Below are 25,535 nucleotides of genomic sequence, written 5' to 3'. Positions count from 1 at the left end.
TCTTTGTTTTAAGACTTACGAAGTTTTACTTACTGTGTTTTTTTGAAGATTTTATTTTTGGACTGCCTGGGTGACTCAGTCAGTTGGGCATCTGACTCTTGATTTTGGCTCAGGTCACGGTCTCACAGTTCATGAGTTTGAGCCCTGCGACGGGCTCTGCACTGACGGTGTGGAGCCTGCTTGGGATTCTCTGTCTCTCTCTCTCTCTGCCCCACCCTTCCTCTCTCTCTCAAAAAATAAAATATATAACCATTTAAAAAGATTGTTTTATTTTTAAGTAAGCTCTATACCCAACATGGGGCTCAAACTTCCAACCCCAAAATCAAGAGTCGAATGCTCCACTGACTGAGCCAGCCAGGTGCCCCATTTTACTTACTGTGTCATAGCTAAGGTTAGTCAATATTCTTTTTGAAGCTCACGCATTTTATCTGTGGGAGCTCCTGTCAAGTTGTTTCTTTTTTTTTTTTTAAGTTAGCTCTCCACCCATTGTGGGGCTTAAACTCACGACTCTGAGATCAAGAGTCGCATGCTCTACTAATTGAGCCAACCAGGCACCCCCAAGTTCTTATGTCCCTTTGTTTTTTAGCATAATGTTATTTTCTGAGGTATAACTTGAGTATAATAAAATGCACAGATTTAAGTGTATAGTATGATGAACTTTGACAAATGTGTACACCCATGTTCCTGTTTTTGATATCCCATTAGTCTTTAAGTACTTTCTTATTTTTGGCACAAAAAAGATCAGTGAGATTTACTTTGTACTTGTCTTGCCTTAGACCTAGCCTCAGTCATTTTTTTTAAAAAGCTTATTCCTGGGGCACCTGGCTGGCTCAGTTGGTAGAGCATGTGACTCTTGATCTCAGGGTTGTAAGTAAGTTTGAGCCCAGTGTTGGGTGGAGAGATTAATTACAAATAAAATATTTAGGCACCTGGGAGGCTCGGTCAGTTAAGTGCCCGACTCTTGGTTTAGGCTCAGGTCATGATCTCATGGTTCATGAGATCAAGCCCTGCCTCGGGCTCTAGACTGACACCAGGGAAGCTGCTTGGGATTCTCTCTCTCTCTCTCTCTCTCTCTCTTTCTCCTCATTCTCTCTTTCTCTTTCTCTCTCTCTCTCTTGCTCCTCCCCCACTCTCTCAAATAAGTAAACTTAAAAAACAAAATAAAATCTTTAAAAAAAAAAAAAGTAAATAAGCTGATTCCTTTAGTGGGGAATGGCATTTAGAAACCAAGTCTGAAAAAAAAAAAAAAAAGAACCAAGTCTGAGTTCAAGATTGGCTCATTCCTGGGGCGCTTGGGTGGCTCAGTCGGTTGGGCGTCCGACTTCGGCTCAGGTCATGATCTCGCAGTTCATGAGTTTGGGCCCCGCGTCGGGCTCTGTGCTGACAGCTCAGAGCCTGGAGCCTGCTTCGGATTCTGTGTCTCCCTCTCTCTCTGCCCCTCCCCTGCTTGCGCTCTCTCTCAAAAATAAAATAAACATTTAAAAAAAACCCAAAAGATTGACTCCTTCCTTTCCTACTGGAATGTGACTGCTTCTAGTCTCTATCAGTGGGTAAAACTAGACAAATGTATAGCTTCAATTATGGGTTTATATTGGTACTCCAAATTTAAATTTAATATACCTGGGATTTTATTTCATCTCTTTGATTTTACACTTGTCTCTCTTTTCTCTTTTGACTGAAACTTTGGTTCCTATTAACATTACTATATTTATGTATCTGCTTTATCCTTTTCTAAATTATTTAATGTTTTATTTTTGAGAGAATGCGTGCAAATGGGGAGGGGCAGAGAGAGAAAGGGGACAGAGAATCTAAAGTGGACTCCACACTGACAGCAGTGAGCCCGATGCGGGGCTTGAACCCATGAACCACGAGATCATGACCTGAGCCAAAGTCAGACGCTCAGCCAACTGAGCCACGCAGGCACCCCTCAAAATGATTTTTGATTCTTCCTATTTAGCTTGTCATTTTAAAAGAATTACAATGTTTTATGTGATGACCTGCAGCACTGTCTCGGTTTTTATTGCTTTGGACTTCTCTCAGGGGTTTGCTGCATCGGACCAATGTCCCGAAGGATGTTGTTGATTATATCATCCTTGGCACAGTTATACAGGAAGTGAAGACTAGCAATGTGGCTAGAGAGGTGAGTAAAACGAACTTCATGTTGTTCCGAGAGATTGATAGGAGAATCGATTGAATTTCAGTGACCAGAATTATTCTTCAAAAGTTATTAAAAAGTTTTAAGTAAGGTTATATTTGACTTAAAATGTGATTTTACAATTTGAATAATGAATGTTATTTAATGTTTGAGAGAATTATAGTATAAACCAAATGACTTGCCCTGTAGTAGTGTATATTCATACTATAAGTCAAATCAATTATTTGAGCTGCTTTGGGATATGTTCATTTTTCTATCCCTTAGGATAATAGAGATCGTAGGGAAGTATGGCTGATGTGACCTTGATAATGTTATGGTGGCTACTAATTAACTCAGAATTTCAACACTATGCAAAGAACTTATTTCACAACATGGTTTTTGTTGGAGGTGGCATTGCTGATTCATTTGTTCCCATTAACGACACGACACATAGGGTGTGTGTTTAAAACCATCTCATAGGAGTTTACCTTTACCCTAGTTGGCGTAGCTCCAGGTAGTGTTCACTGGTGGCAACTGAGATTATAACAGACCTTAAAACTTGTGTGACACGTCACACAGGCATTTCCTGGTGAAGAGTCCAAACACATCTTCTGGGCTTTGTTTCAATTTGAAAGTGATTATTTGGATAAAGTTGGCTCCAAAGCACATTTCAGCGTGTTAAGCATTTTCTTTATTTCTAGCTTTGTGCCTGCCGTATCTCTGTGTTCAGTACAGTTGTGGGGGCAATAATTTCCATCACTATCAGCCAGGAGGGGACATGAGCAGGGCCGGAAGTATTCGTTCTGCCCCACATTTTTACCTGCCAGTAAATGCTAATATTGCTGAACATCTGGTGTTACTTAAGCCCACAGAATCGACTGTAGGATGTTAGGGAGGCAGAAAAAAAATTATGAACAGAAAATGGTTTTTTTCCCGTCCTGATTTTTTTGGTTTTTCCCTGGGCTTTCACGTTTCTGACTGGGTCAAATATGACAATTTTACGACTGCATCAAGCTAGTCATAATACATTTGCAACTTTTATATTCTGCAAAAAGCAAAGTGGCTCTTATAAGAGCACTTGAAAACTAAATACCAAGCGTTTCAGTTTTTTCAGTATTTCTGTTCTAATACTTAAAGGCATAATGTTTTTCCCTAAATTCTGTCAGAAAATTTTACATCTATGTGCAAATCACAGCTATGAATTGACGTGTGGTAGTTGCCTCTCCCTGCCCTGTACCAATACCAGGGGCATTCACTCCAGGGGAAGGTTGCCCTGGGGGAGGATGTTATGAGGATGTCTCTCCGTAGTTGTATTGTAACCTAAAAGCTAATGTACCTTCCAACTAGAGAGCTTTTGAAGGACCTGTTGTCTGTATTCGTCATGTTTATAGGAAATGCTAAAGACTTCTGTTGCTGAGTTCCCATGAGCCTGACTTTACTTAAAGGCCTCTGCAGATTTCCCTGCTCTCCTCCTTGACTGAGAGGCGTCTTCCTCCTTTTCTCTTAGTGTGCTATCTAGAGCCTAAGCGTGCCTTGAGAGCTGTTCAAGCTTTAAATAGAAGCATGTGGACGAGGTTCCCCAGAAACCACTTCTATTTAAAGCTCTTTCAGGGCTGAGAGTCAACTGGGGCCAAGGGTGGGATACGTGCTAGAAAGGACCTTATGAGGATCGGGCCATACGACCTGAGTGCCCTTTACACTTGCCCCACTGGTGTGCTCTCCTCCCTTGGCCCCTGGAGATTTGCTTCTTTCTTCCTTTTTTGAATTGGTCTTCATTGAGAGGCTGACGTGCCGTTGCCAGGGTGTAGTTTTCAGCAGAGTAGGTTGGGCACTGAGTATCAAGTCTACCTGGAAAGACCAGAATAAGGTTATACTGTATGTATGGTACTATGACGTACTTCTATTTCTACAGATGATGATATATGGGTAGTGTAAATATAAAAGTGGGGCGCCTGGGTGGCTCAGTTGGTTAAGCGGCCGGCTCTTGGTTTCAGCTCAGGTCATGATCTCACGGCGTTTGAGTTTGAGCCCCATGTCGGGCTCCACACTGACAGTGTGGAGCCTGCTTGAGATTCTTTCTCTGCCCCTCACCCACTCTCATGCGTCCTCAGGCGCTCCCATGCGCGGGCTCTCTCTCTCTCTCTCTCTCTAAATAAGCTTTAAAAAAGTAAAACTTATTTAAGAAACATTCAGCCTCCTTCATCTCGACTTTCGAAACAGGTTTATTTTACCAAATTACAGGAGATCTTGTATTCTGAGCATAGTTAAATAGTTTCAGAAAAGGGCCACTAAAAAAGAATTCCCCTCATGGGAACCAGAATCTCATAGTTAAATAGTGGTGGTGGTGGCTGGTGGGGGGATAGTGAGAGCATTATTTTTAAAACGTAACTTTAATGTTATGAAATATTTTGTTATTGTATCTATGCATTAATTCTTAAGCAAAAATGGAATCAGACATTGATTTTTTTTTTGGCAGCATTATTTTCCCCAATAAGTATTATAATAAAATAATAGGTGTCTTCATGTTATGTGTAACGTTTACTGTGCCATAGAGATAGAGGCCATTTTGCAAGATTAATGGAGGGCCTCAGTTCTTTTTTTTTTTTTTTTAATTTTTTTACATTTATTCATTTTTGAGAGACAGAGAGAGAGAGACAGAGCACAAGCAGGGGAGGGGCAGAGAGAGAGGGAGACACAGAATCCGAAGCAGGCTCCAGGCTCCCAGCTGTAAGCACAGAGCCCGACGCGGGGCTCGAACTCAGAAACCGCGAGATCATGACCTGAGCTGAAGTTGGATGCTCAACCGACTGAGCCACTCAGGCGCCCCTGGAGAGCCTCAGTTCTTGTCAAGACCCCTCAAATTGTTCTCTTTTGAAGCGACTATTGTGTCATCATCCTGGACAGGTTTGTCTTTTTCCAGTTGGTTAGCTGGTCTGACCTTATTTCAAAGATGCTTACTTGGGGCTTAGGCACTTTTGCAAAGTGTCTTTCATCAACTTGAACTCCTCCTCAATGGCAAGTTTTCCAAGTTGCCTTTGCATTGGGTCTTCAGGGTGCTGTCTGAATTCTGTGGCAGTCACAAAGAGAGACGGACTAGCAGTGGGAGGAATGAGTGGAGAGCAGGCAGGGACCTGAGTGGGAAGGCTGTTAGGGGAGTGGTTGGTTCTTTAGAAATCACTTTCTGCTTTGGTAACTTTTGCTTTGCCACCAAGCCTTTCTTTTTTTTTTTTTAATTTTTTTTTCAACGTTTTTTTATTTATTTTTGGGACAGAGAGAGACAGAGCGTGAACGGGGGAGGGGCAGAGAGAGAGGGAGACACAGAATCGGAAACAGGCTCCAGGCTCCGAGCCGTCAGCCCAGAGCCCGACGCAGGGCTCGAACTCACGGACCGCGAGATCGTGACCTGGCTGAAGTCGGACGCTTAACCGACTGCGCCACCCAGGCGCCCCGCCACCAAGCCTTTCAAGTGCAGGAACACAGATCGTGAGGATCTTACTCCATGACCTATTTCATCCTTCCACCAGGTGGATTTAAAAGGCTTACTTCAAGGCTATTTGGAAATTTAGATTAAAATCCAGTTATGTATTGATATTCTCGAAGGCCCAGAGCACAGCATTGCTAAGGAATTAGGTGACCTGTAGCCTGTTCACCACACTGGAAACCGGCTACCAAGAATTTCGTAGAGCGCTTGTCGGTTAACGGCTAGATGAAAAATGAGTGGGCCGTTTCCATGATGGGCCTAATTTCATTCTGAATATTACTCTGTAGAGTATTAACCTCAAACCCTTTCCTGATTCACCACACGGAGAAGTGGTGCTCACGTGACATCATTTCCGCGTAACGCTTCCTTTAGAAGTGACCGTTTCGTTCCTGTATTTCCTGAAGGCTGCCCTGGGAGCTGGCTTCTCTGACAAGACTCCTGCTCACACTGTCACCATGGCTTGCATCTCTGCCAACCAAGCCATGACCACAGGTATGTTTACTTGAAAGCAGAAGGCACATGTTAATTCTCCTTGGTCGTTTATACGATCATAAAAAAAAGCACTCTTAACAAAAGTATATGATCAGCAGAGATCTCTGAATTTGTGTCGTTTTTCAAAAATAAGGTCATATTTAACATTTTCGATTTCTGGAGTAGTTCTCATCTTTTCTTGCTGTCTGTGCCTGAGGGACACAACCATTCATGTAGTTTCTCCATCAGTAATGTGGCTGGCCACAGCAGGGATTATCAGCTGGAGAAGTATGTTTCTAGGAGGGTGCTTCTGAATTTGACCCATGAATAATTTATAACCTGTTGGGTTTTTTGTTTTTTTTTTTTAATTTTTTTTTAACGTTTATTTATTTTTGAGACAGATAGAGACAGAGCATGAACGGGGGAGGGTCAGAGAGAAGGAGACACAGAATCTGAAACAGGCTCCAGGCTCTGAGCTGTCAGCACAGAGCCCGACGCGGGGCTCGAACTCACGGACCGTGAGATCATGACCTGAGCCGAAGTCGGCCGCTTAACCGACTGAGCCACCCAGGCGCCCCTAACCTGTTGGGTTTTAAAGTCAGGTGAATCCCAGGGCGGCTGGGTGGCTCAGTCAGTTAAGCATCTGACTTTGGCTCAGGTCATGATCTCACGGTCCATGGGTTCAGGCCTTGCATTGGGCTCTGTGCTGACAGCTCAGAGCCTGCAGCCTGCTTCGGATTCTTTGTCTCCCTCTCTCTCTCTCTCTCTGCTCCCCTCTCCTCTCAAAAATAAATAAACATTAAAAAAAAAAAATTAGAAAAAAAATGGTTAAGTTAGGGGAGTCGAATACACCCCCATGAAGGTTGTGGCCCAAGTGATAAATCACTGTGTAAGAAGTACAGACTCTTTCCTCTGCTTTCTCCCCACACCTGTGGAATTTTAATAATTAGTTACAAATTCTCCTGACAAACTCTAGCAAAATAGTGGGACATTTTGCAGTGGCAGTGCCTGTTGTGCAAAGACCGAAACCTGAAAGATGACTGTGCTCTTTTAGTAACATCAAGGCCAGGTTGCAGCCTGCCTCATGAGTGGCAGAAAATGATGCCACAGGCTGTGATTGGGGGCATTCACCACTGTATGAAGCATGTGACAACTTCCAGATAGAGCAACAAAATACTCGCCAGTGGCCAGAAAGAGGAGCAGAGGCTGCCTTACATCTTCAAAAGCTAGACTTTCTCTAGCTTGTAGTAAAAATTCCTGTTGTAGGGATAAAAATCTTTCTGAAAACTAAAGCTGGGAGTTTGTAAAATATGCAGAATGTTCTGGTTTAGACTGATTTGAGGGTTGGTCCAGTGGATATTTCCAGAAGCTGTTGTCCATATGGACTGAATGAAACTTGTTTTTCTCTAGTGCATTGAAATACAGTTTTAGTCATTCAAAAAAATTATCTTAATCCCTCTGAAAAAGTTAAAATCGTAATTACACATGTTATAGAATGCTGATAACTGTCATACAACAGGAATTTAATCAAGAAGCTTCAATTATCAGTGGTCTGTTAATTTCTGCAAAAGATGCTCATGTTCCTGTAACCTGTGCCCTGTAGGTGTTGGCTTGATCGCCTCCGGGCAGTGCGATGTGGTCGTGGCAGGTGGTGTAGAGTTAATGTCTGATATCCCTATTCGTCATTCAAGGAAAATGAGGAAGATGTTGCTTGATCTCAATAAGGCCAAGACTCTGGGTCAGCGGCTGTCTTTAATCTCTAAATTCAGATTGAATTTCCTGTCACCTGAGGTAAGACTTGGGACCTCTTATGTAAAGACCTGTGCTTCCAAAGCATCCCACTGCAAAGATACATAATTGGTTATACGGTCGGTTATGCTCATTTGTAGATTCTATTAGTTACAGGGAAAGGTTAATTATTTGCTCAAGATGGGGAAAAAAGATGGTGCTTAGAAAATTTGAATTTGTAAGCCCTCCTGAGAGACGCCCTGCTCACAAAAAGCTTCTCCTGTCTTGGTCTTGACTTTCCCAGATAACCCTGGGCATGGTATAACACCTGTTGACAGCGTACCTGATCCTGTACGTTCCCTTCCCCAGCTCCCTGCGGTGGCCGAGTTCTCCACCAGTGAGACCATGGGCCACTCTGCAGACCGACTGGCCGCTGCCTTTGCTGTTTCTCGACTGGACCAGGATGAGTACGCGCTGCGCTCTCACAGCCTGGCCAAGAAGGCCCAGGATGAAGGACTCCTGTCTGATGTTGTGCCCTTCAAAGTACCAGGTAAAATGGTTTCCTCAGCTTTATAAAGGAGGATGCTTCGTGCCACCTGTTAGGGAGTTCTGAGAGTTCTGAATCGCTTCTGAAACTCCAAAAGCCCCAAATGACTTCTCAGTAAGTATGTTGGTTCTGTTTCCAGAACACTCACTTTTAAACATGGGTCAAGGTTCGATTTATGTTGTAATAGGTCAATATTTTATTTTTTTTAATGTTTATTTATTTTGACAGAGAGCATGTGCACAAGTGGGGGTGGGGGCGGAGGGGGAGAGAGAGAGGGGGAGGGAAGGAGACAATGAATCCCAAGCAGGCTCTGCACTGCCAGTGCAGAAGAGTGCAAGGGGTGGGGCTTGATCTCACAACCGTGAGCATGACCTGAGCCGAAACCAAGAGTCAGACATTTAACCAATTGAGCCACCCAGGTGCTCTACAACATTTTAAAGAGAAGTTTTCATAAGAGTCTGCTTTTACGTCTTCCTGCTGTATTTTAGTTTTTATGTAGATGCCCATTTAAAAATTCTTCATTCATGTGATTTCTGAATAGAAGAATAGCCAAATGTGAATAAATACCTCAAGAAAGTAGGGTGTCCTGGGCACCTGGGTGGCTTAGTCGGTTAAACGTCTAACTTCAGCTCAGGTTGTGATCTCACGGTTCGTGAGTTCGAGCCCCGCATCGGGCTCTGTGCTGACAGCTCAGAGCCTGGAGCCTGCTTCGGATTCTGTGTCTCCCTCTCTCTGCCCCTTCCCCGCTCATACTCTGTCTCTCTCAAAAATAAATGAACATTTAAAAAAAAAAAGAAAGTAGGGTGTCCTTTTGTTAGATCATTTAGATTATTTCCCAGATGTCTTAAAAATATAGTTCAGGGGTGCCTGACTGGCTCAGTTGGTAGAGCATGCTACTCTTGATCTCAGGGTTGTAGGTTCAAGCCCCATGTTAGGGATAAAGATTACTTAAAAAAAAAAAAAAATCTAAAACAAAGTATTGATTAAGATTCGATGACATCTTAATAACTGTAAAAGATTTTCTTTTTAGTAAATAGCTATGGGTTACATTTCATTTGTTCTTATAGTTTTTAAAACATTTCTCTGGAGAAGATATATAAAGCTTGTACTTCTTTAGAGTTAAAAAGTTCATGTTTCTTTTAGGAAAAGATACAGTTACCAAAGATAATGGCATTCGTCCTTCGTCTCTGGAGCAGATGGCCAAACTAAAACCTGCATTCATCAAGCCCTATGGCACAGTGACGGCTGCAAATTCTTCTTTCCTGGTAATTATGTGTGCTCTATGTGTTTACTAGTGACTTTTGTATCTGTGGCCTTTCAGTAGAAAAGCCTACAATAGATCTATTTATATGTATTATAGAGGCGTAAACATCTAAGTTATTCATTATAAAAATATTAAAATGGGATTATTAAAAAAACAAAAAGAAGCCTAGTTTTAAGGCCTTCACAGTCACCTAATCTAGCCACCATTCTGATACAAAAAGCTGTTCACTTCAGGCATTTAACCAGTCAGGAAGCTCTGATTAGCTCTCCTAGGCACTGGGGGTAGAAAGGCCAGTGATGATAATGCCAGGAGAAGATGCGATGGAGGTTGTAAGCGCAGGCTAACAGAGAAGACGCACACGGGAGGAGTCAGAGAGGCTCCGTAGAGGAGGTAGCATCTGAGCAGCAAATCTTGAAGGAAGGGTACAAGCCAGTTCAAGAAGTGTAATAAATGCATTCTAGGCAAGGGGAACAGCAAAGAGGTATGAGAGCGAGGGTTTCTTTGGGGAAAAGCTTGGTTGGAGCATAGGATGTGAATTTGAGGAGTTGTATGAGATGTGGAAAGTAGGCAGAGAGTGTGACAAGTTATCTTTTAGCTCCGCTTGTTAGAAAATGATGCTCTAGGGGCGCCTGGGTGGCGCAGTCGGTTACGCGTCCGACTTCAGCCAGGTCACGATCTCGCGGTCCGTGAGTTCGAGCCCCACGTCAGGCTCTGGGCTGATGGCTCAGAGCCTGGAGCCTGTTTCCGATTCTGTGTCTCCCTCTCTCTCTGCCCCTCCCCCGTTCATGCTCTGTCTCTCTCTGTCCCAAAAATAAATAAAAAACGTTGAAAAAAAAATTAAAAAAAAAAAAGAAAATGATGCTCTATACTGGTCCCCAGTTACGTTACTATAAGCGATTTCTATAAGCGTTTTCCTATAAAACCTATAGAATAAGTATATCTACCTTCATTTCTTGGGGTGGTGGTTTTATTTATCAGCATATAGCTTCATATCCTTCCTTGTTTTTTGGCTCCTCCTTAACTAAACATCCCTTTGATTCTGTTTCTGCTCATAAGATGTGGTTTCTTTTCTCCTACCACCTTGGGGTATAGTCCTCTGGATAGAGTCTAGCTGGTCAGCATTTCTTTTACAATGTATCTTCCTTACCTGCATGGGTAACATGGGTACATGTTGACATGTTTGACCTTGTTAAGTGACTACTTAACGCCCACTCTTGGGCTAGGGGAGGGGTGCCTGGAATGGTTCCAGCAGGATGGTACGCCACCATCTTGTTAGGCGTGAGCAGTGAAGGACTGGTTAGATAATCATTTCCACCACCAAATTGAATGATAGGGCCATATGGGGTGGGCTATACTCTTGCCAGATCTGAACTTCCTTGATTACTTCTGGTGTGTGCTAAAGGGGCAGGTTTAGTCATTGGAAGTCAGAAATGCAAATCATCAGAGGCAGCACATCACAGATAGGTGGGTTTTGGGCAATGTGTTGATGCACCACATTCATTGTAACTTTGCACAATGGCACATTGAACATATTAATGTAATGTCCATAAATCATTATTATGTATGGTCACCGCTGTTTCCAGACCTTATGGCTCCTCTGTTGGTGGTAAGGTAGCTCCACCGTGACTTCAGGGTTACTAAGTTAAAATAATATCATAGAATGTGGTAGAAATTGTTCTTTCCATCGTGATTTCAGGGTTACTAAGTTAAAATAATATCATAGAATGTGGTAGAAATTGTTCTTATGTTGCAAACTCCGAAGTAGTGGGTTTTGGATTTTTTTTTTCTTTTTAATGTTTATTTTTGAGAGAAAGAGAGGGCGAGCAGGGGAGGGACAAAGAGAAAGGGAGACACAGAATCCGAAGCAGGCTCCAGCTGTCAGCACAGAGCCCAACGTGGGGCTCAAACTCATGAACCATGAGATCATGACCTGAGCTGAAGTTGAACACTTAAACAACTGAACCACCTAGGTGCCCCTGGATTTTTTTTTTTTTTTTTTTTTTGAGCTTTCTTTTAGTCATGGTATAAGGCTTTTTTTCAGTGGTAGCTCTTTGTCTCTCAACTTGATTTCTCAGTTGGTAAGAAGTATATGGGGTGTGTCCAGAGAGGAAAGACCATGGTTCTAATGTTCTCAGCGGCCTGCCTGTTTCTTTCATATCACCTCGAAGCCTGTGTTTCCTTCCACAGGCAGGAAACAAGTTCAGAAACAGTCTATAAAATGTAAAAATAAGTAAGTAAATGAGAGACTATTTTAATTCATAAGATTTCTCATATTCTGTGCCAAAAGCAAAAATCTTTTGGCTTAAGTTTATTATGAATACATACTTCTCATGTTACCTATTCTCTTTGTCCATTTTGATAACGATGGTACTTTTGGACAGGTTTTTCTACCCTCTTCCTTAAAACAATGGGTCAGTGTGTGTATTTGGGTCGCCCATTAATTATGGATAAAATGAAAATAGTTTTGTTTTATAAAATCTCTGTATACAGTGTAATTAGTTGATAGATTCAGGAACACTACATAGAAAATGGTTGTACAGAGACTTCCAGAAAGGCTGAAGAATTTAATGTTATTGTTCTGCTTAACATTTCAGACTGATGGTGCATCTGCAATGCTGATAATGGCAGAGGAGAAAGCTCTGGCCATGGGTTATAAGCCAAAGGCATATTTGAGGTAAAGTAAATGTTCAAATAAATGGCCGCCTCGGTTTCTTTATTTTATTACTGGAGCTAACCCCTCTGTTTTTTACCTAGGGATTTTGTGTATGTGTCTCAGGATCCAAAAGATCAACTTTTACTTGGGTAGGTAACAGTGTAGAAATATCCTAGGACTATCATTAGAAGTATTTGATTACCCACATTTATTATATAGATTTTAAAGTACATTAAGTTCTGAGTTCATAATTGTTTTGTGTGTTGGATTCTTAAAAATAATCCTTTATGTTGGTATATTATTTTACAGTTTTGGATTTTTTTCCCTCTTTTTCGTATACATTTCTACATATATATATAATGTATTCTTTTTTCATTAAGGTGTCATAAGCATTTTTTCATATTGCTACATAGTCTTTATAATGGCCTTTTATGAAAGCCTCCTGGTGTTTAGACTGTCTTCCCATCCCTCACAGCTCTGTGTTTTTCTAATTCTTCACATTATTTGTTTGCCCATCTCTTTCATAGTTTGTTTATTAGCTATATCCCTGACTCTAGAATGTAAACTTTGTAAGGAGAGAGGCTATGTCTGTTTAGTTCACTATTGTGTCCCCAATACTTAATATTTGTACAGAAGCAGTGAATGAGTGGAGGGCACGATAATACCTTATGTAAAACTCACCTTGGAGAATAAGGAGTTCTTAGATTAAAAAATTAAACTTTTAACACATTACTTATTTTTTCTTTTTAGACCAACTTACGCTACTCCAAAAGTTCTGGAAAGGGCAGGATTAACAATGACTGATATCGATGCTTTTGAATTTCATGAAGCATTCTCAGTAAGTCACTTAAAAGATACATATCAAAGGACTGTAATCATAAAAAATGTATTGTGTTGGGGAGATCCAAGTGTGTTTTATGATAGTGTTATGAAACACAAGTAGAGCTTTATATTTGAAATACTGACTATACTGTTGGAAGGGGTGTTAAATGGGGGGAATCCAGTCGTGCAGTTTTGAAGATATACCTTTTGCTGTGATCTCTTAGAGGCCCTTCAAAAGAAGCAAATGTTTCCTTAGGAAGATTTCACTGAAAACTGATGTAAAGATTTGCTCAACTTTAATGTCAAGGGACATTAATAACAAGGTCCTTTCCCTTGTAGGGTCAGATTTTGGCTAATTTTAAAGCCATGGATTCTGATTGGTTTGCACAAAATTACATGGGTAGAAAAACCAAGGTAAGTGATTAAAAGTATGCTTGAATTTCCAAAGCACAGTAATATTTGGGCTGTTAATAAAAATATGAAGGGGAAAACAATTCCTTTTTATGAAGAATTTTTTATTTTATTAAATGTATTTATTTCTTAGTTGGAAAATAGTTCCTGGAAATCTTTAGAAAAAATGAAAGTAAAATTCTATATTGTCTTTTGTTGTTCTAGTTCTGGTGTTAGGTGAAGGTAAATAGACAGTGGCTTTCAGAATTGACCTAGAATTTCTTTCTTTACGATAAAGTAATACGTGACGTGTCTCAAGTTAGTCATTTTCTCCATCTCTGTTACCTTCCTCTTGCTAGGAGTCTGGCCTGATTCTTAACCTTAAGTAAACTCATCATTATATTTGTGTCTGTTTTTGTGGGAGCCAGGTTGGGTCACCTCCTTTGGAGAAGTTTAACAACTGGGGTGGATCGCTGTCCCTGGGACACCCATTTGGAGCTACTGGCTGCCGGTTGGTCATGGCAGCTGCCAACAGATTACGGAAGGAGGGAGGCCAGTATGGCTTGGTGGCTGCCTGTGCCGCTGGAGGGCAGGTATGTCACAGCAGCTTCAGAGGTGCTTCTGGAAAGTCATTTTCTTGGAAACCAAACCAGCTCATTCCAAGCACGTTTCATTTGGTTCACTTTGAAACATCCTTAGAGCAGTATTTCTGATGACAGACAACTAAAAAAAAGCAGCCTATTTTGAGGGAGGAGGGTACAACTTTAATTCTTGATAGTACTTTGGAAGGAAGATAGTTTTTAAACTCGAGCTATTTCTATTCCTAAAATAATGTTTATATATATTTTTTAATTTTCAAAGGAATACATCCTCATTATGTTTCTATATACAAAAAGCGTGTAGAAAAAAATGAGAGTCAGGGCACCTGAGTGGTTTAGTCGGTTAAGCGTCTGACTCTTGGTTTCAGCTCAGGTCATGATCTCATGGTTTCGTGGGTTCAAGCCCCACATCGGCCTCTGTGCTGAGTGCGAAGAGCGATCCTCTCTCTACTTCTCTCTCTGCTCCTCCCCCAGTTGCACTGTCTCTGTCTTAAACTTAAAAAAATTTTTTTTTTTTAGATAAAATTTTACTCATTTATCTAGTCACCCTGAGGTCATATTTATAAAATCTCTCCGAAAAGTAAATTATCTTTCCTGAAAACTGAATTATACCTTAATTAGAAAATTAATTTACTGCTGGGTAACTTATTGCTGTTTATTTGGGGGGAATTTGTTATTCTACAGATTTCTTTCATTGGCCTTACTTGCATTACAGACACAACTTCCTACCTGCTACATATGGCATTTCACTCTGGGAATAAAATCCAAAAGGAGGGCTGATTGTAATCTTTTTGTCCCCAGTCTGAAGGAAACAGATCTGGTTTTCTTCCAGATTACAGAAACTTTCTGTTGCTGATCAAGATAAATAATAAGCTATATAAAAGTTTAAACATCTTGCATTTAAAAGCCTTTATTTATGACCTATCTCAGAAACTGAAGAAACAAGGGGTCAGTTATTTGTAGGCTAGAGTATTTCAGACTTCATGATGAAAAGCACTTTTCAGTCTGTGTACCTTTGTACAGAGAAAACCATAGTCAGGACTGGAGCCCCCCCCTCCCCCCGCCATCTGTCTGTGCCAGGTTTAACTGAGGGAGATAACGAGGGCACAGTATCGTGCGGGGTGGGCAGCCCACGTGGGTTAGTGTCTTGTGGTTTCTAGTGTGTGCTCCCTGGTTGTTCACCTAGCACACAGAGTAAAACCCAATACCGGATGCTTTTGTGGATGAATGAAGAATACCACCCGGTACCTTTCTTCTAGAAGTTTACAGTCTGGTGAAGGCGAGAGGAGATGATTAAAAAGTAGATTAAACTTGGCATTGTTTCATCAAGAGCCAAATAAGTGATGCAAATGTGACTGGGAGACCAGAGGAGGAATCCCACATTGTGGATATAGAATAGAGTGTCTCAGCGTTGTCTCTATTAACATTTGGGGCCAGATAATTATTTGTTATGGGGGGGTTGTGTTCCGTGTTGTAGGATGTTTAGCGGGATCTCTACCCACTAGATGCCAGTGGCAACACTCCCCTTGCCCATACACACACAAGATCACACAGTGTTTGAAAGGCAGGCCCAGGATTGGACTCCAAAGCCCGTACTTTTCCCATTGTTCCCTTTTGCCTCAGGACTGGCTGGATTCATTGCCTTCCGTTGCTCTAACGGAGCTCTTTTTTTTTCTCCTTTACAGGGCCATGCGATGATAGTGGAAGCTTATCCAAAATAATAAAGGAGAGGTGACCTGGAGTTTCTGCGCAACACTCGCACTAGGCAATGCCATTCCAATGCATTACTAACTGACATCCTTAGTTCCTATCTCCTCTTAGGAAAAGACAATTTGTGGCCTTCTGTTCAATACTTTGCAATTAAGCCTTGCTAGTATTCTGAGCTTTCCAGTAATCACGGCTTACTACTCTTTCAGGGATTTCTTAATCAGCAGAATCTCTCAGTGTTATGTTTAAACAGTTGTTTGGGGGCTCTATTTTCGTTAAATACTTAAATGAGTGGTTGCAATTCAGGAGAGAGGTTTTCTGAGATTTGGAATCATCTTTGTAACATTTGCAAAGTATACTCCTTCCTATTTGTGACCTAAAGATGTGTGTTTTCTATAAAATACAAACCAATGTGCCTAAAGAAACTTAATTATGGAAAGGTAATTCAGAGTTTAAATGTCACTGAAAACTTACAGTAAATGTTTAGATATATAAGTACCTTGTTACACTTAATAAAGTGAGGGAGTATTGAAGAACTGTTTGCCTTAGTTTTTACCAGAGGTAAAGGGTGGTTCCCTTGGCCTGGGGGCAGATTTTGCCTTTAATTACTCATTTGTAACTTTTAGCCATTTTAGTCAGTCATGTGGCTGCTAGGGGTATAAAGAGGGTCCTGCTTTAGAATAACACCTTTTTGGGACTCCTGGGTGGCTCATTCGGTTGAGCATCCGACTTCTGCTCAGGTTACGATCCCACGGTTCGTTGGGTTTGAGCCCCGCGTTGGGCTCTGTGCTGACAGCTCAGACCCTGGAGGCTGCTTCTGATTCTGTGTCTCCCTCTCTCTCTGCCCCTCCCCTGCTCATGCTCTGTCTCTCAAAAATAAATGTTAAAAAAAAAAAAAAAAAAAAAAAAAAAAAACACGTTTTAGAATAACACTTTTTTCCCCATTGCTCCTTGGGGGTAAATTTATTTCACTGTTTGGAGATGTCTCTGCCACGATTTAAGTCAAGTGTAAAGAAATTTTATAAATAAAAACATTAAAAACCTTTTTAAAAGACGGGTGCCTGGGGGGCTCAGTTAGTTAAGTGTCCGACTTTGGCTCAAGTGATGGTCTCACAGTTCATGGGTTCGAGCCCCACGCTGGGCTCTGCTGACAGCTCCAGGCTGGAACCTGCTGCGGGTTCTGTCTCCTTCTCTCTCTTTGCCGCCCCTCCCCCCCGCCTGCCCGCCGTTTGCGCTCTGTCTTTCTCAAAAATAAACCTTAAAAAAAAAAAATGCCTATGTTGAAATAAGAACTTTTGTTTATGTGACAGAATGGAAAGACAAACCACAAAAGGGACAAAGATAAGATACATCCTACAAAGGAGATACGTCTCTCTCTCTCACAATCTATGTCACCCTGATATAGATCTATCTTTCAAGGGATCCAGGTTATATGAAGAATTCCCATACATCAGAAAGAAGAAAGATGACTTACAAAATAATGGGCAAAAGATATGAACCGGCATTTTTTAGAAAATAATGTAGAAATGGAGAATAAACATGAAAAGAGGCTCATTAGTAATGAAAAATCAAATTAGGATCATAATGAGCTATTCTTTTACACCCATCAGGAAAAATGAAGACTCAATATCAGGTGTTGATGAGGATGTGGAACAATAGGAATGATCACACACCACTGGTGAGAATACAAATTGATATGAACCACTTGGAAAACAGCTTGGCATCTTGCACATTTGAATAGAACACACGGTCTGTGACCCAGCACAGGAATGCCAGGAGACGTGTGCAAGAGAGTGCATAGCACCATTGTTCTTTAATAGCAAAATATTGTAAATAACAAATGTTCATTGACAGGACAGGTTCAAAAACAGGCAAAACTTAAGTCTGTTTCTGAGATGCCTACGTATGAGATAAAAATGTTTTCTAAAACAGTTAAGGGAAGAGAAAAGAGGTCTTTCATACAGAAGAATTCCAAATAATACGTGTAGACTCTGTGCTCCAGGAAGTGGGACATGTCCATCCTCGGTTGAGTGTGGGCTGGACTTCATGTCTCAACTCCAGCAAATAGAGTATGAGAAGGGAAAACAAGGCATCTTTACAGTGGAGAAACATGGCAAGCACTAATTTCACTAAGTGGCCAAGGTTAACATCAGTGCTGGCATGTAGATACCACATACTTCCGGCATAATGTGATCAAAGGGGCACTTCACTTCAGGGGTATTCTTTCCAAATACCCATTAGCCCAGTTGGGTCATAAAAAAAACATGCAACACAAACTGAGGGACATCTGCACAGAATGTGTTCAAAACTATCAAGTTCACAAAAAATAAGAGAATACGGAGAAACTCGGACCAGAGGAAGCTAGGGAGACATGACAAATGTACTATGGTATCATGGGTTGGATTTGAAACAGAAAAAGGACATTAGTGGAAAGATCTGGAAATAATGGTGTTTTGTTTTTTACCTCTTTATCCTCTTTAATCCTATAATCACAAAATAAGAAAAGTTTAGATTTCAGTTGATGTTAAAGTCCGTTTCTATTTCTAGTGGCTTTTAAAAATGTACATACTAGATACATATTTTGTAAAAAATCAAATGAATACTTACAGGCGCGCCTGGGTGGCTTAGTTGAGCATCAGCTCTTGCCTCTGGCTCAGGTCGTGACCCCAGGGTCATAGGATTGAGCATTGGGCTCCACACTGAGTATGGAGCCTACGTAGGATTCTCTCTCTTTCTCTCTCTCTCCCCCTCCCTCCCTCCCTCTGCCACTCTTTTCTGCTCACTTGCATTTTCTCTCTCTGTCTCTAAAATAGTAAAAAAGAAAATGTCATTGCCAATCCAGTGTACGTACTATAGGGAAAAAAAAAAGCATAGCTTGAGATTGATTTTTCTGTTAACTCATTCACTTTAGTAGACCAGTCCCAGTGACCATCTGAAGTATATGAAACTCAAAGACTTACAGGCTCTTCAGCTCTTCCTCAGACTCTGGTTGCTACTGGTCACTGTCAAAGATGGACTTTCAGACACATCTTTCCTAAGGTTCAAAAATGGCACCTGGGTGGCTCAGTCGGTTAAGCCTCTGACTCTTGATTAAGGCTCAGGTCATCATCTCACAGTTTGTGGGCTCAACCCTGAGTTGGGATTCTCTCCCTTTCTGCCCCTCCCCCGCTCATGCACTCCTGTGAAGGATCTCTCTCAAGCCTTTGTTTTCTTGTTCGAGTTGAAATATTTGTTCCAGTACCTTGCACCCCTGTTGCTTTTCAGTTTCAATGGCTTTCCTCGTTACTGCTGTCATTTCCGTTATCTGATCAACATGCAGTTGGAATTTCTGATTTGCTTCCAAGTGCCTCCTCTCCCGTCCATGTTGCGATGTTTCAAAGATGTGTCAAGATGCATCAAGGAAGACTCCAGAGCTGTTACAACAACCCATGTCAGTCTGGGAGTTTTGCTCTTTTGACTTCATCATTATATCCAGATCATCTTTTTTGCTAGCCGTTAGCAGTCTAACTATGGATGTTCTTCCAGAGATGTATGCAATTCTTTGTTCTTTGGTTGTACTTCTCTGATTTGTCTGCTTTCTTGCTGGATTCCCATAACCAACGCAGACTGTGGCCGATGCCTTGCAACTTCGTTAAGCTCTTGAATTTCTTCCTGATCCTGCTCATCACGTCTGCTCACTTGTTGAGAGCGGTGGTTTGCTCGGTCGGAGATTCTGCTGCGTCATCATGATCTCTCAGTCTTTCAGCAAGAACATCAGCATCAGTGAGTGCCTTGTCAGTTGTGCAACTCATTTCTAAAGGAGTATTCTGGTCTCCCTCCCCTGCAGCCATCAGCTGTGGTGTTAGGACCCAAAGCCCCTGCTAACTGGGGCCCATGCGCCCAAGGGAAGAGACTCCTCTCGCCTGTTCAGCTTCTTCAGCGAGCACAGAACCCAGCAGAGGCAGTCAGTGGAGGGGCGGCTGGAGGGGGCAGCAGGGCTGAGCCCCATCACTGGCCCAAGGAGAACCTTCTGGAGATAAGTTGGTTTTTGTTTAAGCCCAGAAATAAATCTGATGTGGTCCAATGATTTTTGGCAAGAGTGCTAAGACCGTTTAATGGAGAAAGGACAGTCTTGTCCGCAAATGGTGTTGGGAAAATGGGCCACCTGCAAAAGAATGAACGTTGGACCCTTACCTTACACCATGTACAAAAATTAACTCAAAGTGAATCAAAGACCTAAACATAAGAGCTAATTTGATAAACTTCTTAGAAGAAAACAGGAAAAGCTACATGACATTAGATTTGGCAATACTTTCTTGGCCGTGACACCAAAAACACTGGCAACAACAGCAACTAAATAGGTTGGACTTCATCAAAATTAAAAATTTCTGTGCATCAGGGGCGCCTGGGTGGCTCAGTTGGTTAGGCATCCGGCTTCGGCTCAGGTCATGATCTCATGGTCCGTGAGTTCAAGCCCTGCGTCAGGCTCTGTGCTGACAGCTCAGAGCCTGGAGCCTGTTTCAGATTCTGTGTCTCCCTCTCTCTCTGCCCCTCCCCTGTTCATGCTCTGTCTCTCTCTGTCTCAAAAATAAATAAACGTTAAAAAATTTAAAAAATAAAAAATTTCTGTGCATCAAAGGGCAACCTATGGGAGAAAATATTTGCAAGTCATATATCTGATAATATCCAAAACATACAAAGAACTCGTACAACTCAACAACCAAGAAATAACCCAGTTTAAAAATGGGCAAAGGATTTAAATAGGCCTTTCTCTAAAAAATATATACAGATGACCGATAAGCACATGAAAAGATGTTCAATATCACTAGTCAACTAGTTCAACATCATTAATCAAAACTACACCGAGATACCACCTCACATCCATCAGGATACCTGTTATCAAAAAACCAGAAAATAGGGGCACCTGGGTGGCTCAGTCTATTGAGCATCTGGCTTCGGCTCAGGTTATGATCTTGTAGTTTGTGAGTTCAAGCCCCGCGTCGGACTCTGTGCTGACAGGTCAGAGCCTAGATCCTGCTTCTGAATCTGTGTCTCCCTCTGTGCCCCTTCCCTGCTCGCTCGCTCGCTTGCTCTCTCTCTCAAAAATAAATAAAAATATTTTTTTAAAAAACCCACAGAAAATAGCACACGGTGGTGAGGATGTAAGAGAAACCAGAGCCTTTGTACCCTGTTGGTGGGAATATAAAATGGTCCAGCTGCTATGGAAAACAGTATGATCGTTCCTCAAAAGATTAAAAATAGAATTATTATATGATCTAGCAACTCCATGTCTAGGTACGTACCCCAAAGAATTGAAAGCAGGGATTTGTGCACCCACATTCATAGTGGCATTATTCACAAGAGCCAATAGGGGAAAGCGACCCGAATGTGCATTGACAGCTGAATGTGTGTATACGTATACACACGGTAGAGTACTATTCAGCCTCAAAAAGGGAGGCAGTCCTATCACGTGCTACAACATGGATGAACCTTAAGTGAAATAAACCAGTCACCAAAGGACAAACACTGTATGGTTCTACTTCTACAAGGTATACAAAATAGTCACCTTCGTTGAGACAGGAAGTAGAACGACGGTTACCAGGGACTGGAGTGGGGGGAATGGGGAGTTGCTGAATAGGTATAGAGTTTCAGTTTCAAAAGATGAGTTCTGGAGATTGGTCGCACAGCACTGTGAATGCACCTTCCACTGTGCAACTGTACGCTTGGTTAAAGTGGTAAATTTTCCGTGTTTCACCACAAAAAATTTTTCTTAGTGTTACGTTGATCACATTCAGAGTAGAAGTTACCTCTGGGCGGGAGGCAGTGGGATCGGATTGGAGAGGGCTTTCGTGGCGTCTCTGAAGTTCTAGGTCTGCAGTTAAGTCACGTTCACCCAGCTTTACATAAGTTATATGCTATTTCTAAACATTCTTTTTTTTATATTAAATATAATTTATTGTCAGATTGGTTCCCATACAATGCCCAGTGCTCATCCCAACAGGTGCCCTCCTCAGTGCCCTCCCCACCCTCAGTTTGTTCTCAGTGTTTAAGAGTCTCTTATGGTTTGCCTCCCTCCCTCTCTGTAACTTTTTTTCGCCCTTCCCCTCCCCCATGGTCTTCTGTTGAGTTTCTCAGGATCCACGTATGAGTGAAAACATATGGTATCTGTCTTTCTAAAAATCTGGAACGCTGCACGAATTTGTGTGTCCTCCTTGCACAGGGGCTGTGCTAATCTCTGTATGGTTTCAATTTTAGTATATGTGCTGCCGGAGCGAGCACTGTTTCTAAACATTCTATGCGTAAGAGAAACTGAGCGATTTTCGGTAGTGTGACTGCTACAAAAGACGACCCTTGGCTGTCATGGTTACAGATGCCTCCATCTAAAGTACACATTGCTGGGGCACCTGGGTGGCTCAGTCGGTTAAGCGTCTGACTTTGGCTCAGGTCATGATCTCACAGTTCGTGAGTTCGAGCCCTGCATTGGGCTCTGTGCTGACAGCTCAGAGCCTGGATCCTGCTTCGGATTCTGTGTCTTCTCTCTGCTCCTCCCCTGCTCATGCTCTGTCTCTCTCTCCTTCAAAAGTAAATAATAACATTAAAAAAAAAATAAAGTACACATTGCTGTTTGTTCTCAGGTACCTCGAACTGGTTACGCTATTTTTTTAATGTTTATTCATTTTTGAGAGACAGAGAGGGAGAGAGTACAAGTGGAGGAGAGACAAAGAGTGGGGGACAGAGGATCCAAAGCGGGCTCTGCCCCGACAGCAGACAGCCCGACGTAGGCGGGGCCGGAACTCACAAGCCGTTGGATCAGGACCTGAGCCAAAGTCAGATGCTCAACCCAGTGAACCGCCCAGGTGCCTGCCTCTCTCCCCCTTTATGCTCTTCTTAAAGATCCCAACTTAAGTGCCTCCCTTTTCATGTAAAACTTTAATTAGACCCTTTGTTCCACCAAATAACCATTTGGGAGGAGAGCCTTGACTTGCCCTCATCTTTCATTCACACTTCAGAAGTGCACTTCCCCCCTGTGCTCCCCTCCCTCACCGGCCCTCCAGCTGTTTGCTTCTCATGGTCTCTGATTCTGAGCAAAAGTCCATGTTCTTGCTGTGGTCTGTATAGTTCATTCATTCAATAAATACTTAAACTGAGTGCCTGTTACATGTCAAGCATATTTTAGATGCTGAAGCTACAGCAACCAGCAAACCAGACACATTCTTTGCACCTTTGCATCCATCTTTCCAGAGAGGGGAATCCTAATTCTCAGCCTATCTTCTCCCCCTACCCTTTCTCATTTACGTTTTAAATTTTTTTCTCCAGGTCTCTCCAATTCCAGTCTCTCTCAAGGAATGAAAAGCCGTAGCAGAGTCTCCAGTCTTCTTCTGGGACTTAATGGATGACTCAGAGGTCCTCTGTCTGTGTCCGCTGTGGTTTATCTGGGACTCTGAACTGGTATGTTATGCTCTTTCAATGAAGAGGGATCATTGGTTGAGTGGAAATGGGAGAATGTGGGGATGAAGGACAAAAACACTGAGGAAAAATACTACTCTGGAAAGAAATGCATCATTGTGAAAGAGACCAAGCATTTAGACATGTTAGCAATGTTTGTGCCTGCCCTAAACTCAACCAGGAGCCCCTTTCCCCCTCCACGCTTAGGGAACTGTCAGCCATCAGACAGAATTGATTCCCAAAACAGAAGTCCAAGCTTCCTCGAGAACCTCTAATGTAGTCCACCCTTCTGTACAAATCTAAATTCCAGGGGGTATTTTGTTTATGGGTTTGTTTTTTGTTGTTGTGTTTTTTTTTTGTTTTTTTTTTTGTTTTTTTTTTTGCTTGACAAGTTTCTATTTTTAAATATGCAAAATGTTCAGAAGAACTCTTTCTTTTAAATTTTTTTTTCTTCGTTTTTCTTTATTTTTGGGACAGAGAGAGACAGAGCATGAACGGGGGAGGGGCAGAGAGAGAGGGAGACACAGAATCGGAAACAGGCTCCAGGCTCTGAGCCATCAGCCCAGAGCCTGACGCGGGGCTCGAACTCCCGGACCGCGAGATCGTGACCTGGCTGAAGTCCGACGCTTAACCGACTGCGCCACCCAGGCGCCCTAGGGAAGAACTCTTTCAAAATAACGTTTTTTCTACCATAGAAACACATGCTCATTGTAAAAAATAATTCAAATAATATTTACAGAGCAAGAAAAAAGTGAAAAATCAAGTAGCAAGATACCGTTAATATTTTGATATCTCTCTTTTTCAGTGCACACATATTTGGACACAAAGGGACCCAATTTTGGTATGGACCAAAATTGGCTGGTATAATGCTGTTCTGGAACCCTTTTGTCTTACTTAGCTGTAGAGCCTAAACATTTTCCCGTATCAGTAGGTGTAGCTATACGTCGTCATTTTAAATGACCACATAGCACTCCTTTGGTAAATATATCCTCATTGCGCTTTGTGGAGGATATAAACACACTGGAACGCACATCCTTGGTACATTCATCTGCTCACTTGTCTGCTTATTTCTTTAGGCCGTCTTTTTAGAAATGGAATTTAGAAATGAAATCTTTACTTTCTTATATTTACTTCCAGAACTTTCTTTTCAGTCTTTCTTTATGTGACAACCAAGGGAACGAAGGCTTAATGTCACTTCATTTGTCAATCCTAACGTGTGTTTTTAGCAGCAAAGCATGCATTGAGTGCCGTCATTTGAGAAGGAAATATGAGAACGTATATTTCTACAGAAGCACACTCAGGGGTCTCTGCTGCTTTTAAAGCGAACGTGTATTATTTGAACTCTTCACAAATAATTTTATAATTTAAAAAATTGAGACTGGGGGCGCCTGGGTGGCGCAGTCGGTTAAGCGTCCGACTTCAGCCAGGTCACGATCTCGCGGTCCGTGAGTTCCAGCCCCGCGTCGGGCTCTGGGCTGATGGCTCGGAGCCTGGAGCCTGTTTCCGATTCTGTGTCTCCCTCTCTCTCTGCCCCTCCCCCGTTCATGCTCTGTCTCTCTCTGTCCCAAAAATAAATAAACGTTGAAAAAAAAATTTAAAAAAATTGAGCCTGTAAATATTAATGAAGTACAAGGGCAATTGAGACAGGACCCTGTGGCCAGGGAAACCAGCAGGCAAAGCCCTCACTGTTTCGGTGGCTGCCCGCCTCCGGTGGGGGCTGGAACAAGTCCGAGGCATAGAACGGTTACAAGTGCCCTGCTGAGTTGGTATCTTCTATTTGAACGAAACAATTGAATCCATGTAGGGAACTATTCAGGCTGACTTCTGTACAATGAAAATACACAGATCCATGTTTATAAGAAAACTGTTTTCAAGAGCATATTCATTTCAACAGAAAGCACTCCCATTCCATTTTATAAAAATAGCCATGACTTTTGTAATTTAACAAAGGCTCATTCATAAGAATTTTTTTCCATTTCTCTAGTTGAAAAATTTTTCAGAACCCTCCCATCATCTTGTGGATTCCATGAGTTAATTCAACTAGATGTCTTGGTATCCTCTCAAGGCTTAAAAAAATTTTTTTTTTCTTCTCCATATCTAGTCTTAGCTTGAGCCTGTCACATTTATTGATTGATTGATTGATTGATTTGTTAGTTTATGTTTTTGTTTACTTTTTGAGAGAAAGAGAGCAAGGGAGGGGCAGAGAGAGAGGGAGACACAGAATCCCAAGCAGGCTTTTTTGCACTGTCAGCGCAGAGTCTGATGTGGGGCTCGAACTCATGAACCTCGAGATCATGACCTGAGCCCAAATCAA

General features: G+C 42.0%; 1 protein-coding gene, 1 non-coding gene and 1 pseudogene across 2 annotated transcripts in view; 1 reads left to right on the top strand and 2 right to left on the bottom strand.

Annotated features, from left to right (window-relative positions):
* Positions 1 to 16,850, top strand: part of HADHB (hydroxyacyl-CoA dehydrogenase trifunctional multienzyme complex subunit beta) — a 40,292-nt gene extending 23,442 nt beyond the window's left edge. The window contains exons 6-16 of the mRNA XM_030311490.2: positions 2,041 to 2,140; positions 6,020 to 6,107; positions 7,690 to 7,877; positions 8,184 to 8,364; positions 9,505 to 9,626; positions 12,220 to 12,299; positions 12,380 to 12,427; positions 13,029 to 13,116; positions 13,440 to 13,514; positions 13,919 to 14,083; positions 15,775 to 16,850. Coding sequence (XP_030167350.1) covers positions 2,041 to 2,140; positions 6,020 to 6,107; positions 7,690 to 7,877; positions 8,184 to 8,364; positions 9,505 to 9,626; positions 12,220 to 12,299; positions 12,380 to 12,427; positions 13,029 to 13,116; positions 13,440 to 13,514; positions 13,919 to 14,083; positions 15,775 to 15,810 — 1,171 coding nt within the window. The 3' untranslated portion in view covers positions 15,811 to 16,850. The remainder of the gene's footprint in view (positions 1 to 2,040; positions 2,141 to 6,019; positions 6,108 to 7,689; positions 7,878 to 8,183; positions 8,365 to 9,504; positions 9,627 to 12,219; positions 12,300 to 12,379; positions 12,428 to 13,028; positions 13,117 to 13,439; positions 13,515 to 13,918; positions 14,084 to 15,774) is intronic.
* A 1,855-nt stretch (positions 16,851 to 18,705) lies between these two features.
* Positions 18,706 to 19,587, bottom strand: LOC115511044 (annotated as a pseudogene).
* A 2,363-nt stretch (positions 19,588 to 21,950) lies between these two features.
* Positions 21,951 to 22,054, bottom strand: LOC115511422. The gene has a single exon (XR_003968064.1). It is a non-coding gene; the product is annotated as a U6 spliceosomal RNA (small nuclear RNA).
* Between the last annotated feature and the right edge of the window lie 3,481 nt (positions 22,055 to 25,535).

The sequence above is a fragment of the Lynx canadensis genome, chromosome A3 (genome assembly GCF_007474595.2).
Source record: "Lynx canadensis isolate LIC74 chromosome A3, mLynCan4.pri.v2, whole genome shotgun sequence".
Classification (NCBI taxonomy): Eukaryota; Metazoa; Chordata; class Mammalia; order Carnivora; family Felidae; genus Lynx; species Lynx canadensis.
The sequence above is the reverse complement of the archived record's forward strand: the minus strand, read 5'-3'. Positions and strand labels throughout refer to the sequence as shown.